At 34.0% G+C, this 15,860-nt stretch overlaps 2 protein-coding genes and 1 pseudogene across 2 annotated transcripts; 2 read left to right on the top strand and 1 right to left on the bottom strand.

Annotated features, from left to right (window-relative positions):
• The first annotated feature begins 461 nt into the window (after positions 1-461).
• Positions 462-5,018, top strand: LOC114721493 (5'-nucleotidase SurE-like). The gene is made up of 10 exons (XM_028907304.1): positions 462-999; positions 1,229-1,323; positions 1,778-1,845; positions 1,922-1,965; positions 2,141-2,218; positions 2,301-2,454; positions 3,266-3,415; positions 3,544-3,673; positions 3,972-4,036; positions 4,621-5,018. The coding sequence occupies exons 1-10, from the start codon at positions 707-709 to the stop codon at positions 4,717-4,719; spliced, it is 1,176 nt and encodes a 391-aa protein (XP_028763137.1). The 5' UTR covers positions 462-706; the 3' UTR covers positions 4,720-5,018.
• Positions 5,019-5,853: 835 nt separating this feature from the next.
• Positions 5,854-7,773, top strand: LOC114721492 (uncharacterized; annotated as a pseudogene).
• Positions 7,774-11,754: 3,981 nt separating this feature from the next.
• Positions 11,755-13,429, bottom strand: LOC114721494 (transcription factor MYB26-like). The gene is made up of 3 exons (XM_028907305.1): positions 13,297-13,429; positions 12,865-12,994; positions 11,755-12,661 (listed from the first exon to the last, which is right to left on the bottom strand). Exons 1-3 carry the CDS (start codon positions 13,427-13,429, stop codon positions 11,755-11,757), a joined length of 1,170 nt encoding a protein of 389 aa, XP_028763138.1.
• Positions 13,430-15,860: the final 2,431 nt, after the last annotated feature.

Below are 15,860 nucleotides of genomic sequence, written 5' to 3' on the forward strand. Positions count from 1 at the left end.
AAAATTTTAAGATGGTAGTGTTAGATTCAGTTTTTAGTATCATTTATTCTGACAACTATAAAATTTATGACCCACTTCTGTTTTAAATTTAAAAACTAAATCACATATCTTTCATTGATTTAAATCAATTAAGTTAAGTTGCGATGGGTGTGTGTGTACAAGCCTTTAGACATAGTAAATGATTAATTACTTTTTTTCCTGGCTGGAAGATTACCCGTTAAATCATCAGTAATTAAGAGAAAAGAAAGTTGTAGAATATGCCATCAATTCAATTATGCATGCACGATATGTAATCTAATACAATCATTATCGAAGTAATTATGTCCCAATTGTCAATAGCTGGCGGTCAAGGATAGATCGCCAGAAAAGAAAACTGTATTCAACAAAAAGATGAAAGATTCAAAATCATGTAACTGTGCCCCTAACCTCTTTCATTACTGTTTCTTCTCTTTCCTTCTAAAGATCCCATTTTTACAAGTAATCTCACCCTCTCTCTGTTTCAGTACTTTGAAGCTTTTCTCTTCCCTTTTGGGTTGTCTCTCTTCACTTTCCCACGTCACGCCGTTACCACCGCTCTATCTATCTATATCCGTTTCTTCCTCCGTTTTTCTTTCAGCTTTCTTGCTGCTCGCTTAGGGTTTCAGTTTTGAATCTTTCATTTTTCTTGCGATTATAATTCAGTTTCCGTTTCAAGGAATCTGTGCCCATGAGTTCTACTTCTGTCAAGAACAACTTGATGCCTCCGGGCCTCGTTTCCAATCTCCAAGAAGTCCTTCTTAGCAGGAAAGGCGCTGATGAGGGTGACAAATCCAAGGACGATGCTGAAACTCCCGAACCTTCTTTATCTTCGGTTCCTGATTCCACGGAAGTCAATGATAGTTCGAAGCCCATTGTCTTGGTCACAAATAGTGATGGTATTGGGTCTCCTGGCCTCACTTACTTAGTTGAAGCTCTTGTTCGTGAAGGCCTTTACAATGTTCATGTCTGCGTTCCTCAATCGTGGGTTTTTTTTTTTCCCATCTTGATTTATTCATTGTGCTCTGATTTTTGTTGGATTGTTCATCGATATTTTCTATTATGCCTCTTTTGCCTCATACATTTCAGCTTCCGGGTTTAGTGCTTCATTCTGCATTTGCATTATGTTTTCTGTCATCCCCACATATCTCTCGCGTTGTTATTAATCTGGGGTATCGTTATAATTTGTTAGTTTATAAAATGGTTGCTTTAGGGACAAATCAGTTTCGGGGCACTCTGTAACTATCAGAGAAACGGTGGAAGCAAGGTCTGCTGAAATTGATGGTGCCACGGCCTTTGAGGTTTCAGGTATGACATGTTCGTTTTGCTCCTATTTCTCGCCCTCCCCTCATCTAGGTCTCAAAAAGACTTGAGGAGGCTGCAATCAGGCTTAATTTGTCTGGGAGTTAAATTTGTTCGGAAATCATGCCTTTTGAAGAATTGAAGCTCCGTTAGATCACGTGCTATTCGTCACATTCTCTTAGTGCTAATGAGATTCTACATGTATCATGTTCGTGGGTGCATTGATGTGACTTTTCTGGTCTTACCCTAGTTGTCGAAGAGATCTTTAAAAAAATGATCGTAATCATCCTCAACATCACTGAAAATAAATCTGACTATTGATTTTTTTTCTGATCGTAGCTGAGCTGATACTTTAGAGTTTCATAACCTTTTTGCAGGTTTGCCGTTTCATAGTCGTGGCTTTTCATACGTCAGAGTTGCACTAATTTCTTATTCTTTTTGTAATTTATGCTTTATTCAGGAACTCCTGTGGACTGTGTTTCGCTCGCCTTATCTGGGGCATTGTTTTCATGGTCAAAGCCTTTGCTGGTTAGTTTTTATATCATAACATTATGCCTATGCCATAATCAACATACTGAAGAATATAACATGGTATGCATTTTAGGTTATTAGTGGAATCAACCGGGGATCTAGCTGTGGTCATCACATGTAAGTTATTTGCCACTGCATATAGAGGAACTTTTTAAATACAAGTTTGAGGATACATACCCCCCCCCCTTTCCATTCTGTTTTATGGTGTCATTTATAGCGTTCTACATATCTTCAACACTTATATCATTAATGCCCAAGGCCAACGTTTATCTCATGCTTTAGAACACTCCAGGTTCTACTCAGGTGTTGTTGCTGGAGCTAGAGAGGCGTCATTAAGCGGTGTACCATCATTGTCAATATCATTGAACTGGTACTTTGATGGTTTGCTTTTGTATCTAGTTTGACCTGAATATTTCTGCTGGAGGGTTATGAATTGACATCATATCACGTAGGAAGGAGGAGGAAAGTCAAGAAACAGATTTCAAGGATGCAGCGGGAATCTGTTTACCATTAATAAATGCAGCTATCAGGGATATTGAGAACGGAACTTTTCCCAAAAGTTGCTTTCTGGATATAGAAGTTCCTGCGTCTCCTTTGAGAAACAAGGTTTAGAAAGTTGATTGTTATTTGGATTATTTATTCAAATATTTTGCCGTGTTACAGAGATACTTATAGAAAATATTGAGTGAGAATTTTGTTTGATAATCAACTTCCAATCCAATCTCTATATAGATGTTTCGTTTGTGCTTTTAATTATTTTTCCCAGGTGCAAAGGCATTAGCTTACCCAAGTTCTAGATGCTAGAGGAACAGTTAATGTTGTGTGACTCCTGTCATTGATTGTTGTTTCTATTTATTTAATGTTTGCAGAGTCACTTCCTTTCCGTGCTACAATCAGTGATGCACTTGTTTGAGTTCTGAACTGTTTAGCTAGGATATTGCAGTTTCCTTGGATTATCTGTCCACAATAAATGTATAGTGTTAGGATATTTGTGCATCATTGTTTAGGATATTTGTGATTCTATCTCTGCGTTGAATCTCTTGGTTGTTTGAACTTATGCTATTAACTAAACTGCATCATTGTTTGAACTTATGTTTTGTGGTTCTAATGTGAATTTGGTGTTCAATAGTTATTTTGTGCAGGGCTATAGTCTATATCAAATATATTATCCTCGTTCATCTTGTTCTTGAATTTAAGATTCAAGATCTTGGGTTCCTTTTTTGGCTGCATTATTTTAATCAAACATGTTGATTATCTTGTCTATTTATCATGCTTTATTTTGACGGTTTGACCTGTATGGTGAGCTACCTTTGTCCCTTGGAATTGGATACAATTATAGTTCAAACACAAGCATTTCATTATTTCCTGTCTCTGCAAGCTTGTTTTTTACATGGACGGTGTGTTATTTTATTGGCAGGGTTTCAAGTTGACCAAGCAAAGTACTCAACGATCCACTGCAAACTGGCAAGCAGTTTCAACTAGTCGATATCCTGTTGGTCATTTCTTGAACAACCAACAAGGCCTTGGCCTTAAGTTTGCACAGCTCGGCCTAGATGCCTCTGCTGCTGTGAGTGTCAAAAAAAATTTAATAGTTGTGTTGCGTCTACCCATCTGGTATAATCCGAAGGGCTTTCAGTACATCTGTTGATTTTATTATGCTGATATTTTAGCCTTCCTCATCTTGGTATGCTTCAGGGTGCAGCACGTAGACTGACTACACAGAAAAAGAATTTGGAGATTGTTGAATCTATTGGAGCTGCAGGAAAACCTGATTTCAACAGGGTAAAGAAGTACTTCAGACTAGAGGTAAATAAAAGGGAAGAATGTCATCTTGTGAGAATTCTGTTAATGAAATAAGATATCTTTTTATATGCTGAACACGGAAGATAGTAATTCGTAAAGAAGAGTTTATTGTAGAAATGTTTTTGTTTCCCTAGTCACATATGGTTCAGGTTGCTATCTTTTCACCCGTGCATGCGTAATTGTAGCTCTTAAATGTCTTTCTTGGAAGTATACAACTTGTTCATTTCCTCATGGTAAAAGCAAAGATATCTGTATGGCATTGAAATGTCTTGACGCTGTTTGTAGAAGTAAACTTAGCCATACTCTACTTATATACGCAGTTTTGGGTAAGCAGCACGAAGATATAGATGAGGACCTCGATTACCGTGCACTTGAAAGTGGATTTGTAAGTTGGAGCATTGCCTCATCTTCATTGGTTGGATTGTCTCGAGTTTTCACCAAGATTTTTTCAGAAAAATTTAGTGTGGGTCTTATGCATTGCATGTTAGTGACTCAGTAATAGTGTGACTTACTGGATCTTTATATGAAATAAGTTCGTATAAGATGGAAGGGAAAATATATTTTTAGTCCCTAACTTTGTTTTAATTATCAATTCAGTCTCTAAAATTTGACTCGAGTCGGAAAAAACTTATTCCTTGTGGTTTCTTTAAAACTAACTTATTTTGAGTGGTGAAACTGCAGAGATTGAGTTGTTCTGAATCAAAGTTAAGGAAGTGAATCATCATTAATAAAAGGTGTCATAAACCAAAATTCATATTTTCCCAAGATTAAACAATCAAAGGAATGACAAAGAAATATGAGTAAACAGATCAGAAACGTGTTCCATCAAAAACTCTGCCTTGACATGTTCATGCATGTTCTTGTGTCAGTTTTATAATTATATTTTCTCAATGGACTGATTTTATCCAATATTCTGCCTCCTTTGTATTGCCTCTGACTCATTATGAAATCTGTGATTTGGAGGAGCAGGTTGCTGTGACTCCCCTCTCTCTTTCTCCTCATATTGAGACTGACATCCAAATGGCAGCTTCTGATTGGATCTCTGCCGTGTTTGCCACAGAACAATGATGTAGAATTTCAGCGTGATTGTGTACATTTGAGAGTTTTATGAATATTTTTTTCTCTTTTTTCTTACCTTTAAAAGCAAAGATGGAGTGGAAAGAGGGAGTCACGCCAATTTAATAGTGTGTTTGATTCCGGTACTGATCTGATCTGTTTTTGATGTTTTATTCCCTTTGATTCCTTTGTTTCATTGTTTCAGTTCGTTTTGGTCACATTTGATGTGAAGCAAATGCTTCCTTGTAGTATCATAGCCATAGGCGTGTTGTAACTTGAGTCTGTAGTAAAACTTCGGAACTGTAGTAATATGTAGTCAAGTTTGGTTCTTTGCTTTTTTATTGAATTCCCTCTGGGGCTGGAGCATTCAACCACTTGATATGTGACGGTTCCTAACTCTAGTTATTTGCTTCCATAGTTTTGATGGAAATAGTTAATCTCCCCTTCTTTTTTTTATATGTGAGACGAGTTAGATAAATTAATTTTTTAAAAAATGATAAATATGAAATATAGAAATGAATTAAATATTTTGGCCGTTTGGGGACCAAATTAACTTTCTAACTATTCAACATAATTAATGACATGAGCATACTTCTTGGATTTTAAATATAAACCAGATAACTAATTTATATAAATTCAAAAAATTAGTAAAATTAGTTGTGAAAGTATGTCAGTCTTTCTAAAATATTTCTTATTTAAATGATTTACATTGTGAACTATTTTTATCAATTTATGCTTCATAAGTGCCATCAATTAAAAAAATTTAAAATAATAATAAATATAACTGCCACGAGAGATTTCCCTTTTGAATATATTCTTAAGTATGAAGTGATGATTTTTTTTTTTGCCTTGAAAAATGGATGACTTTGTATGCTCATTCAAAATGACAAATAATTTGATTGTGCCTATTGCCTAGAATTTATATTTCATTTTTACACTTTTTTTGCGGATATATATGCATAAAAATAAAAGAAATGAAATTAACGTTTGTCAAAATTATTCCCCGCTTTGGAAAGTCTTTTTTAATCCCTGGGCAAATCGGCGGCGGTTCTTTTGGGTCGGACCGTTCGACCCGAAATTGAATACCACGTTGCTCTGGTCCAATTTCTTCTTCCTGCTGCTTCTTCTCAATAGGGTTTAGGAAAGCTTGAGGATTTTCATACCGAAATGGCATCGAAAACGTTTCTCAGAATTGGCACTTCAATGTTCAATCGGGTTTCTAATTCATTTCTTCCCCAAGCGCTGTACTCGACTGACAAAATTGCTTCTCGTAGCCTCGATATCACTCCCAGGCTATTCCCATCCGTCTCCAAGCTCCCTAGTTCTTTCGAGATGCCCAATAGCGAACTCGAACATCTCAGCAGTTCTCCTCAGGTGGCATCGTGTATCCTTGCGGCCTGCCCTCGCTTCGGTTCTTCTTACCCGACGGTACATTTTAACGTCGAATGTTTTTCAAATTTAAAATTTCATTGGCATGAGATGTTAATGATCTGATAGCCTTTTTTTTTTTTTATGTGTTTCTATCTTTAAGAAATAGTTTGAAATTTAAAAAGATTAATTTATGGTAACCTTCTTGCTTTATTATGTTAATTGGATTACTTGCAGCTTCGATTTTAGTTGGATAATTCACCTCTTTATGTAATCATCAAATTAACATTAACTTTGAGAAATAAAAGCTTCTATTTAAGTTGCAAGGTACAACTTTTTGACAAGGAATCAGGATATTTCGAGGTGAAATTTTTTGGTCCTTGTTGTTTAAATAATGGCAACATCAACATGTTGCTCGAGGGATTTTTTTTTTTTTTTTTTTGGGGTTGCCTTGTGTATATTGAGGAGCAATATTGCTTGCACATTTGATAACTACGACACGCTCAAAGTTTCCCATGCTAGCCAACATTTGTCATGAAATGAGGAGATAAATTACCAAGAAGGTGACTTTATTTGAATTCTTCTTTTTCCTTTTCTTTTCATTGTTCTGCAGGGGCTGGTTCATCAGAAGAGCCAATGCTCTTATTTCCGAAAAGAACATTCCAACCTAGCCTTATACGGCGAAAGAGAAATCATGGATTTTTTGCCCGGTAAGCCACTCAGGTTTTTTCTTTTTGGCTACATTCTTCTTATATCATAAGATAGCAAGAATAACAAACTCTAACGTACTCGTTAAATTGTAGAGATCTGGCACACACTGTAACGTCACTTGAAAATATTCTAATGTAAAGGACTACAATTATACGGGGAAGTAGAAGGAACCATATTGTTTCTCGATAATTATGTCTTACTTTGACTTGTTAGACCTACAGATACAGACTAACACAGATGGGAAGATAATGTGGGAAATCAAACCTTCGATGAAGAAAGAAAACATATGCCTTAACTGAATATAGATATCTAAACTGTGTTTGCTCTGAAATTTTCATAGACTTCAGTAGATAATGTGGGTGTCACCAACCATTTCCTAGAAGCTTTATTATGACTAAAGAGTGATAGGCCGAATGGGCTTGGACTTCTGGCCACGACCCGTCAAAATGAGTGCATGCCATTAGGGCGGAGGACTACTTGCTACATTACGTTTCTGAAATTTAGATTTGTCTGACCTTCTATGTATAGTTAAGGTGTAGAATTGTAGAAGAAAATAGAATCTGTTAAATTTGTATGGCTGATGTACAAACATCAGCACAGGTTCATATACAGTAATGTGCACATGTTTATGACACCATGTTATTTTTCTTCTTGAGCAGCAAGGCAACCAAGGGTGGCCGAAAAGTCATTGCTAGAAGAATAGCGAAGGGCAGGTCAAGGATTACAGCATAGTCAATCTGATGCTTCTCCAGCGCATTGGATCTTTTGATTTACTTTGAATTTTCTTGCATTCCATGTTAAATACCCTGCAAACCAGGACAAGTTGAATTAGCTCTGGTGCCCTTCTTTTTTTCCCCCCAAGTGTGGGGGTTCTAGGGCGTTGGTGATCTGTGATGAATCAACCTTTGACAATCTGTTGATTGCCCAATGAGCATGCCAAAATATTCTTGAGTCAATCTCCACTTGTATTCCTAACACATACGGATTGCCTTTGAGCATGTTCAAATTCAATTAGTCATCTTTCATGCCTATTAGTACAAATGATCTGGTTTGGTGTAGTGACTGCTGTATCTCATGAAATTAAAAATACATACCAAAAGATCTCAAAAATGTCAAGAAGCCAGAATAAATATTCAAAGATGGTAAAAAAGGTAAGCTAACCCCATCTGGTATCTTCAAGGAAATATGAAGGAGGGAGTAGTGCAACAAACAAATTAGTATAGATTAGTACAAAGGTGGAACTTGAGTGTAATAAGAAAGATTGTATGTCTGTGCAGAAGGGTGTAAAAGGGACAGTGGAAAAAGGAAATTTTTGTGAGATGAATGTGGGGAAAAGAAAGTTGAGTGTGAAGAAACAGTTTCCATGTTCTATTCTTTTGTCATGTTTTTGCGTGCAGGTTGATTTACAAAGGAGAAAAGACGGGAGTAAACAGTGGGGATTCCCCCAGCCAACATGACCCATAAGACATTGATTTAAGATTCTGAGTGATGATGGAAGCAGAGAGAGTGATTTGATTTAGATGCAAAATTAGGCCACTTTCTGTCATGAGGCAAAGTGTTGCTGAGATTCCACGGACAAAGAAAAGAAGCAAAGAACTCCCCACTTCCATAAACATGGGCCCTTCCATTATTTAGAAAACCGGGACACTAATGCCCTTTATTGAAAGACTTCATTTAAATATTATTATTTATTTGTAACTTTTCTCTCTTTTTTATTCATCTGCCCGCTGATTGAAAGTTAATTATCTACGCGTCTAGTCTTTTTGTTAACTCATTTCAGCATATTTTGATTTACAATGACGTGATCTTCATTATCCATTATATTATCTTTTAATAACTGTATCATATAAGAGAGTGTATTCACGGACTATTAATTTGCGAGAACAACCCTTTTAATAGTTTTTCAATAAGATAAATATGGTCAAAAATTTTTGGCCTCCTTTGATGACTATGACAAAAGCTTTAGTTAATGATGTCTACTTTTCAAAATCTGAAATTTACTTTTTATTCTTAAAATTATTTTCTTTTGCTGTGTTATAATAATATCTTTGACTCTTTTTAAGCATATATTAAGAAACAAAAGAAAAAAAACTTAAGAAAATAGCATACAAAATAATAATGGACCAAATGCATTGTATTAAGAAACATGTACAACCCACAAACGCTACCATGGAATTTTTTTTATCCATTATTATTTTGCATGCTATAACACTGCTCCTATTTTAATGAAAAATTTAGCAATAATAGAAAGGGGCTACAAATTAATTTAGCAAATATAATGTGATTAAAATATTGTCTTTTTTTTTAAGAAAATGAAATCATTTACATCTTTTTCTTTATTGCCTTTTTTATGACAATAATTGCAATCAATAAAGAATATTATTTAAATTATGAGAATCTCGGCTTTTGAACAACACACTATTTTGACCAGATCGATAGTCGATGGCACCATGAACTAGGGAATATTGTGTTTTTCTAGTAATGTACAATTAGTAGTAAATATTTATTCTATATAATTTACTACTCTTACGATTATGCTCTTTAATCACACAGCAATTATTTTAAGATAATTGTTTTAACCTGTCCATGTAAATTTCATGAAAACTGAAAAATAATGTGATCAAAAGAACTTAATAGTATTAATTCTATTAAAAAAAGGTGGAATATTTCCATCATGACAACATCCAAGTCTTCCTCTAGTTTCTCTTTTCAATTGAATTTTTCTAAATTGCATTATTATTATTATAAAAGTCGAAATGAAAATTTTCCAACTTCTAACCCCCACCACTCTTTATTCCATCAGGAGACACTGGAAGTGACATTTTGTTGCTATTCTCTTCCATAAAGTTGAACCAATTTAGAAGCAACATTAGCTCCAAGTAAAGCAAAACGCAACGAAAGGACTTATCCTCACCAAATGCAAGCTAGACGGTGCAAAAGTAAATTTAACTATTTCAGGGTAAAAGTTAAAAGCTCACAGTACATAATGTAATTACTGGAGGTAATTACTGGAGGTAAATTATATTACCTTCTGTCCTAATCATAAAATCTTATTTATAATCTATAAACGAAGCCTTATAATTAAGATTGAAAGTAGTACTAAGTTACTAACTCTTTTTCCTAATATAAAAGTTACTTAATTAATTTAAATATTAAATAAATTAATTAGTTAAGTTACTTATCTGTAATAAATAGACCCCTAAGGTATCCTTTTTCATCTTGACTACCTTTCAATGAAAACTCTCAATATATATAATCAATATGAATACCATGGAGAATGAATTATGATTTGGAAGAGAAAGTAGATTGAGATATTATATTTAGGATCAAATCCTACTCTCAAATAGTTCTTATATAAATTAAAGGATTTGAGATTGTAATTTTTTTTTATGACTTGTAAACTAATGACACAAAAGCCCTGTTGTAATTTGTAAATGACGGGCAACAAATTCAATTCCCACTTATAATATTAGGCTGCTAGATCTTGTTCATCTAATTTTTAAAAATAATTCTAATTTTCTTTTCTAAACAAGTTATCTTTTTTTTCTTGGACTCAATTCTAAACAAGTTATCATTTGCATAATTCTTAGAGACATATTAATATATGTCCATCATAAGTCCAACGTACGCCAGAGGAATCTTGGTAACTTTCACAGTTTCACTTGAATTGATGTTCTCTTTTCTGGTCAGAACGCTTGAACTAATGTTTTCAAAGCGTACAGTTTCAACATGATGAGTGTCACTTTGAAAATTTTGTAATTTTACACAATATTTACTATTCAATTTAGAGATTTAATAAAATATTAATTAAGTTTGTGCCTTTTTGAACTCCATTAATAGAAATAATTAAGTGGGGCATAAGAAATAAGAATATCTAACATAACAATTAATATTTTCATTAAATAAAAATGAAGCTATAGTAACTTTGAAGCTTTATAACTAAAAATATTTCGACTAAGGCACTTCTTGTTCTTTTAATTTTATATAAAAATTTAATTCAGCATTTTAATTGTATAAAGTATTTTTTCAGTTTTTGACGTAATACATTTTTGTCTCAAATAATAACTTTTGCGTTAATCATTATTTTTTTTTATAAAAAAAACTTAATACATTATTATTTGTGAATATTTTGTTTATATTTAAAATTTTAATATTATCATTTCTTAAATAAAACTAACATATTACTATGATCAACATAGTTACCAGACTAAAAAGATGTATTTACAAGATTAAGATATATGAATGAAACTCTAAGTAAAGTTAAAAAAGTGCAAAAAAATGTAAAACCAAAATCATTCATTAATTTGGGGACGTGAGAAAGTCGATATTTAAACTTTTAAAGCGATATAGCCGCCAGAGCACCATGGCTAGGCACCTTACTAGGTGGCATTGTGAAGGACACTTTGGCCTCTAGCGCTTAAGAGTTGACCATCGTATCTTTGTACGGCTTTTGTCTTCGTTCAACGTCATCAGCCATTAATGCCACAGACAAACAAACACACACACACACACAGCGCTTTGAAGCCAGACATTGTTCAACCCCAGGTACGTGCACATCATCAAGGGACATGATTGGCATATAAATTATAAATAAACATACTATGAAGAGTATTCCATAGGAGTATATAGTACGAGGGAAAAAAATTCAAATTAATCGATTGAGCTGACAAACATGTGAAACAACCTAAGACATGTCACCGATAATGGAGGAGGATACTGACCTAGGAGCAAACTAGGTTTTCCATTGGACAAAACTCTCACTTCCCCCTCTTATATATACGCAAAACTTCAAGACATTGCTAAATGCATGGCAATGATCAGTTCATATATATAATATAACAACAAACAAACACACACACAAATCAAGAAAATGAAACAAGAAACATCGGATTTCCCATATTATTCGGCCATATGTATTTAAATAGACAAAATAAAAAGCTCCTATATTCTCTCATGCATATATTATACTCAAGGCTCCAAGCTGGATGGAAGAATAGGGTTTGTGGCGGAGGGCGGCAACGATGATAGGATTGCATCAATGTACTCCATTTGATTGGCTGAGAAAGTATGGTGATCTTGTTGTGGGGAAAAAAGAGATGATGGTGGGTAACACTGGATTCCGGCAAGAGAAGGGTCCTGTAATAAGTCTTGTGAATAAGAAGATGATGATGGGACTGCATTACTACTGCTCATCAACACATAATCCTCAAAGCTATTACAGATTTTGGGCACAATGGACTCCCCCAAGTTGTCATCATCCGGATCACAATATTGCTGCATTAACATCGAACCTGGGTTCATGAATTTCTCTGCAACAAGATGATGAAGTAGAGGATCATCACTTTTGGTAATTTGATTATTCTCTTGACTCAGACCATTCAACATTGACCACGTATCATGATTATCATTATTATTATTGCCATCTTCACAGTATGGAATAATAATATTAGGTGGTGTGGTTTCTGATATAGGATTCTGCTGGACATGAAGGAAATTGTCATTGGGATTATCATAATTGGCAATGTCTGCTTTAACATCATCAGTTTTATGATGGAGACCAATGAGAGCTTGTGGGATTGGTGATGGAGTAGTAGTAATGGGATGGTATAGCTGATGATGAGGATGATGATCAGGCTGAGGATGAGACTGGTTAAGGAGGAGATGATCATTAGGGTTTGAAGAAGGGAAGAAGGTTTCAGCAGGAGCATTATGATGATGATGGTGATGATGATGAAGAAGAAAATGATCAGAAAATGTGGAAAAAGAAGGGGGAAGCATATCATGAGAAAGCAGCTTCTTCTTTATGCTTGAGTTCCAGAAGTTCTTGACCTCATTGTCAGTTCTTCCAGGTAGGTGCTTGGCAATCTGAGCCCACCTGTCAAAAACAATATGTCCATCATCAACTTGTCATAAAGAAAAAGTATAGAAAGAAAGCAACCTTTTGATAATTATTATAATATATATACATATATCTAATTACATGTAGGAACAATATGATTTGCATTTGGCAGATAAATTAAGGGGGGAAAAAGAGGGGAAAAAAGAGAAGAGAGAAGCAGACATGTATAGGAGCCATACCTGTTGCCTAGAATGCTATGAAGCTCTATAATGAGGGCTGCTTCTTGAGAAGAGAAGCTTCCTCGTTTCAAATCAGGTCTTAGGTAATTGATCCATCTAAGTCTGCAACTTTTCCCACACCTCTGAAGACCTTCATGTTCATTCCATGAAAATTTGTCAGAACCAAAAAATCGCAGTGAATTAATCATAAGAAAAAAAGTTTAATTTCCAGCGGCAAGCTAAAGATCGGAAAAGCTATATATATAATACTCTGATGAAGATGAATGAAGATGAGAACGAAAAAGAGAAGGGAAAGATTTACAGTTAAAGAGAGAGGTACTTATTAGTTACTGTATGAAATGAAGATGAAAAGAGAGATGTGTAAAACATTTGATTATAGAGAGATTTAAAGAAGAAATGAAAAAAGAGATGGAGATATAGATATGTAAGTACCAGCAAGCTTAGGGACAGAGCTCCAGCAACCATGGCCGTAAGTGGTGATGTAGTTGATAAGCTTTTCATCTTCTTCAGGTGACCATAACCCTCTTTTCACTTTCTGCTTGTTGCAGCAAGAATGATGCCCCATCTCTGCAAATTCGATATGATGCTATTGGCCTGATCTCTCTCTATATACCTCTTCTTCTTCTTCTTGTTACTTCTCTCACAATGATGATCTCTGATATGATCAGTTCAGAGCGAAAACTAGTGGTTTACACGGTACAGAACGAGGCCTTGGAAAACAATATATGAGGAGTACTTTTGGTGGTATTTAAAAAAAGAAGATGATGGAGGGGCCTCTCTCTCTCTCCTCTCACTTTTTTTAGCCCTAGGTGAGAGAGAGAAGAAGAAGGGCTTACAATAATAATATCAAAAAAGAGGGGGGAAAAAAAGACTGTGAGGAAAAGAATCGTATGTGAGGCAGACTGAGAAGAGGGTAATGAATTTAATGAGGGAGGGTGTACCATAAGGTGGCCCGCTTAGGGTTTGTGGCAAAGGGATAAAAGCTGCATTGTCACAATGTCACCCCCTCCTGCACCACTTGTACCCTTTTTAATGGCCTTTGCCTTCTTTGTCCACGTGTCACACATGCACACTGGTGGGTCCCATTAATTTATTTTGAATACATTGCGGTGATTTTTCAATTAATTAACCTTTTTACTATCCTTCTTTGGAAATCATGGCTCAAGAAGTTTACCTAGATTTATAGCGTACTCATCTTTAGGTATAGCCAATGATAATGCTTGTAATTAATTAATAAAGAAAAAGTTAATCATTTTGTGCTTGTCGTTTTTACAGGACTGTACCTTAGGCCCTATAGTTGTGATTTATTTATAACTCAGTTTTTAAATTTTAACTTAGTGTAATTCAATCTCTATAAATTAACTATTTAAAATATTAGTTTTCATATTTTAGAAAAATAAAATTGTATATTTTATGAAAGTTAGGAATTAAAATTTTAGCTGATTAAAATTATAAAAACTGAATTGCAATTAGTTAAAGTTCAAAGATCGGGTTAACTAAATCAAAATTATAGAGACTAAATTACACTTACTTATGTGGAGATTAAAATATTAATCAAAATTTTTATTAATAAATATGTCTGCTAAAAGAGGCATACACACACACACACACATATATATATATATATATAAGTCGCACATATGTATATATAAATGTATTACGTATCAAATTAAGCCATTTATATAATGAATGATTATGATGGAAAAAATATATATAATGAATGATCATGATTGAAAGGAAACAAAAGAATCATATTAGTTTCAAAACCAAGCAAGCACAGAACATTAAAACCATTTCTTGAAAAACACACACACATTAAAGTTGTGAAAGTTAATGTTAAACGTGGGTGTGGCCAAACCTTCTAGATAAGATAATAATACCTCTAGTTCTTAATATAAGAGTTAGTTTGACTAATTTGAGTATATTAGGAAAATCAGTTAAACTAGTTATTTATAATAAATATGTATTGTCTTCTTTTAAATATCCTTGTCCCTCACATATATTAACTAAAATTACCATTTAATCAAACTTTTTAATATGTACAACTATTATAAAGACTATCTTAAAAACACAGATAAATAAAATAAATTAGAGTCTTATATTTAAAACCAAACCAAATTAAATATCAAATTAATTTTTACATTAAAGATATGAGGTAGTATATATTATATGATAGTAGACAATTATATGTCATCTTTACAGCAAAGTTATGCCTGTTCTAGCTTCTAGGAGATTGGCCATTCGTATTAACATAATGCACTACTTTATTATCTATATACTGTTTACTCTCGTTTAAAGATTTTTCCCCACAACATTGTATATATAGGTGATAGCTAGGCAACTTTAATCTGTGATGTTTCATAACCAAAAAAATGTACTATAACAATAATATCAAATAAATTTTCGTTTTACTTTCCAAAATCAGAAGGGAAAAAGAAAGCATGCGCAGTTGTATACAGTAGGTAGCTAGAAATATAGGTAGTTTTATTAATCCGTTTTTAATTAAATATCTATAAGACGATGGATTAGGCTTAATCCCAATATATACAAGATTGTCATCTTCCAATATGGTTTCTATTAACAAAGTTAATTTAAGGATGACATGGAATGGAATCACACTTGGTCAATCCATTATCGTTATTCCAGTGCCTCTTATCATTAAGCATATGATGATTTTTGTCGCCTAATTATCCTCCCTAATTAATAGCTACTCTATTAAAATCTAGCTGACAGCACTCCAGCTTTCTCTCTCCCTCTCTCCCTCTCTACATGTTTTCAAAGTTTTTTTTGTTACCAGCTATGTTTTCAAAGTTTACTGTTTTCTATGAATAATGTATGTGATATGACATCCTATACAGTGCCTATTTGTTCTTTATTTTTCAAAAAAATACGAAGCGCAAAAGATATGCTTTTTTGCCCAAAATATCGCGTGGTTTAATTGTATGGCGAACTTTGAAAATTTGTGGCCATATATATGCCAAGACATGTAAAATAAA

This window comes from Neltuma alba, unplaced genomic scaffold, assembly GCF_004799145.2.
Source record: "Neltuma alba isolate B1F8T4 unplaced genomic scaffold, ASM479914v2 tig00012043_pilon, whole genome shotgun sequence".
NCBI lineage: Eukaryota > Viridiplantae > Streptophyta > Magnoliopsida > Fabales > Fabaceae > Neltuma > Neltuma alba.

Excerpts from the sequence above, each read along its gene's own strand:
- LOC114721493 (XM_028907304.1), top strand. The coding sequence starts at position 707 with ATGAGTTCTACTTCTGTCAAGAACAACTTGATGCCTCCGGGCCTCGTT. Across the intron at positions 2,455-3,265 it reads CGTCTCCTTTGAGAAACAAG|GGTTTCAAGTTGACCAAGCA; the intron begins GTTTAGAAAGTT and ends TTTTATTGGCAG. Across the intron at positions 4,037-4,620 it reads GTGCACTTGAAAGTGGATTT|GTTGCTGTGACTCCCCTCTC; the intron begins GTAAGTTGGAGC and ends TTGGAGGAGCAG.
- LOC114721494 (XM_028907305.1), bottom strand. The coding sequence starts at position 13,429 with ATGGGGCATCATTCTTGCTGCAACAAGCAGAAAGTGAAAAGAGGGTTA. Across the intron at positions 12,995-13,296 it reads CTCTGTCCCTAAGCTTGCTG|GTCTTCAGAGGTGTGGGAAA; the intron begins GTACTTACATAT and ends ATGAACATGAAG. Across the intron at positions 12,662-12,864 it reads CATAGCATTCTAGGCAACAG|GTGGGCTCAGATTGCCAAGC; the intron begins GTATGGCTCCTA and ends TGTTTTTGACAG.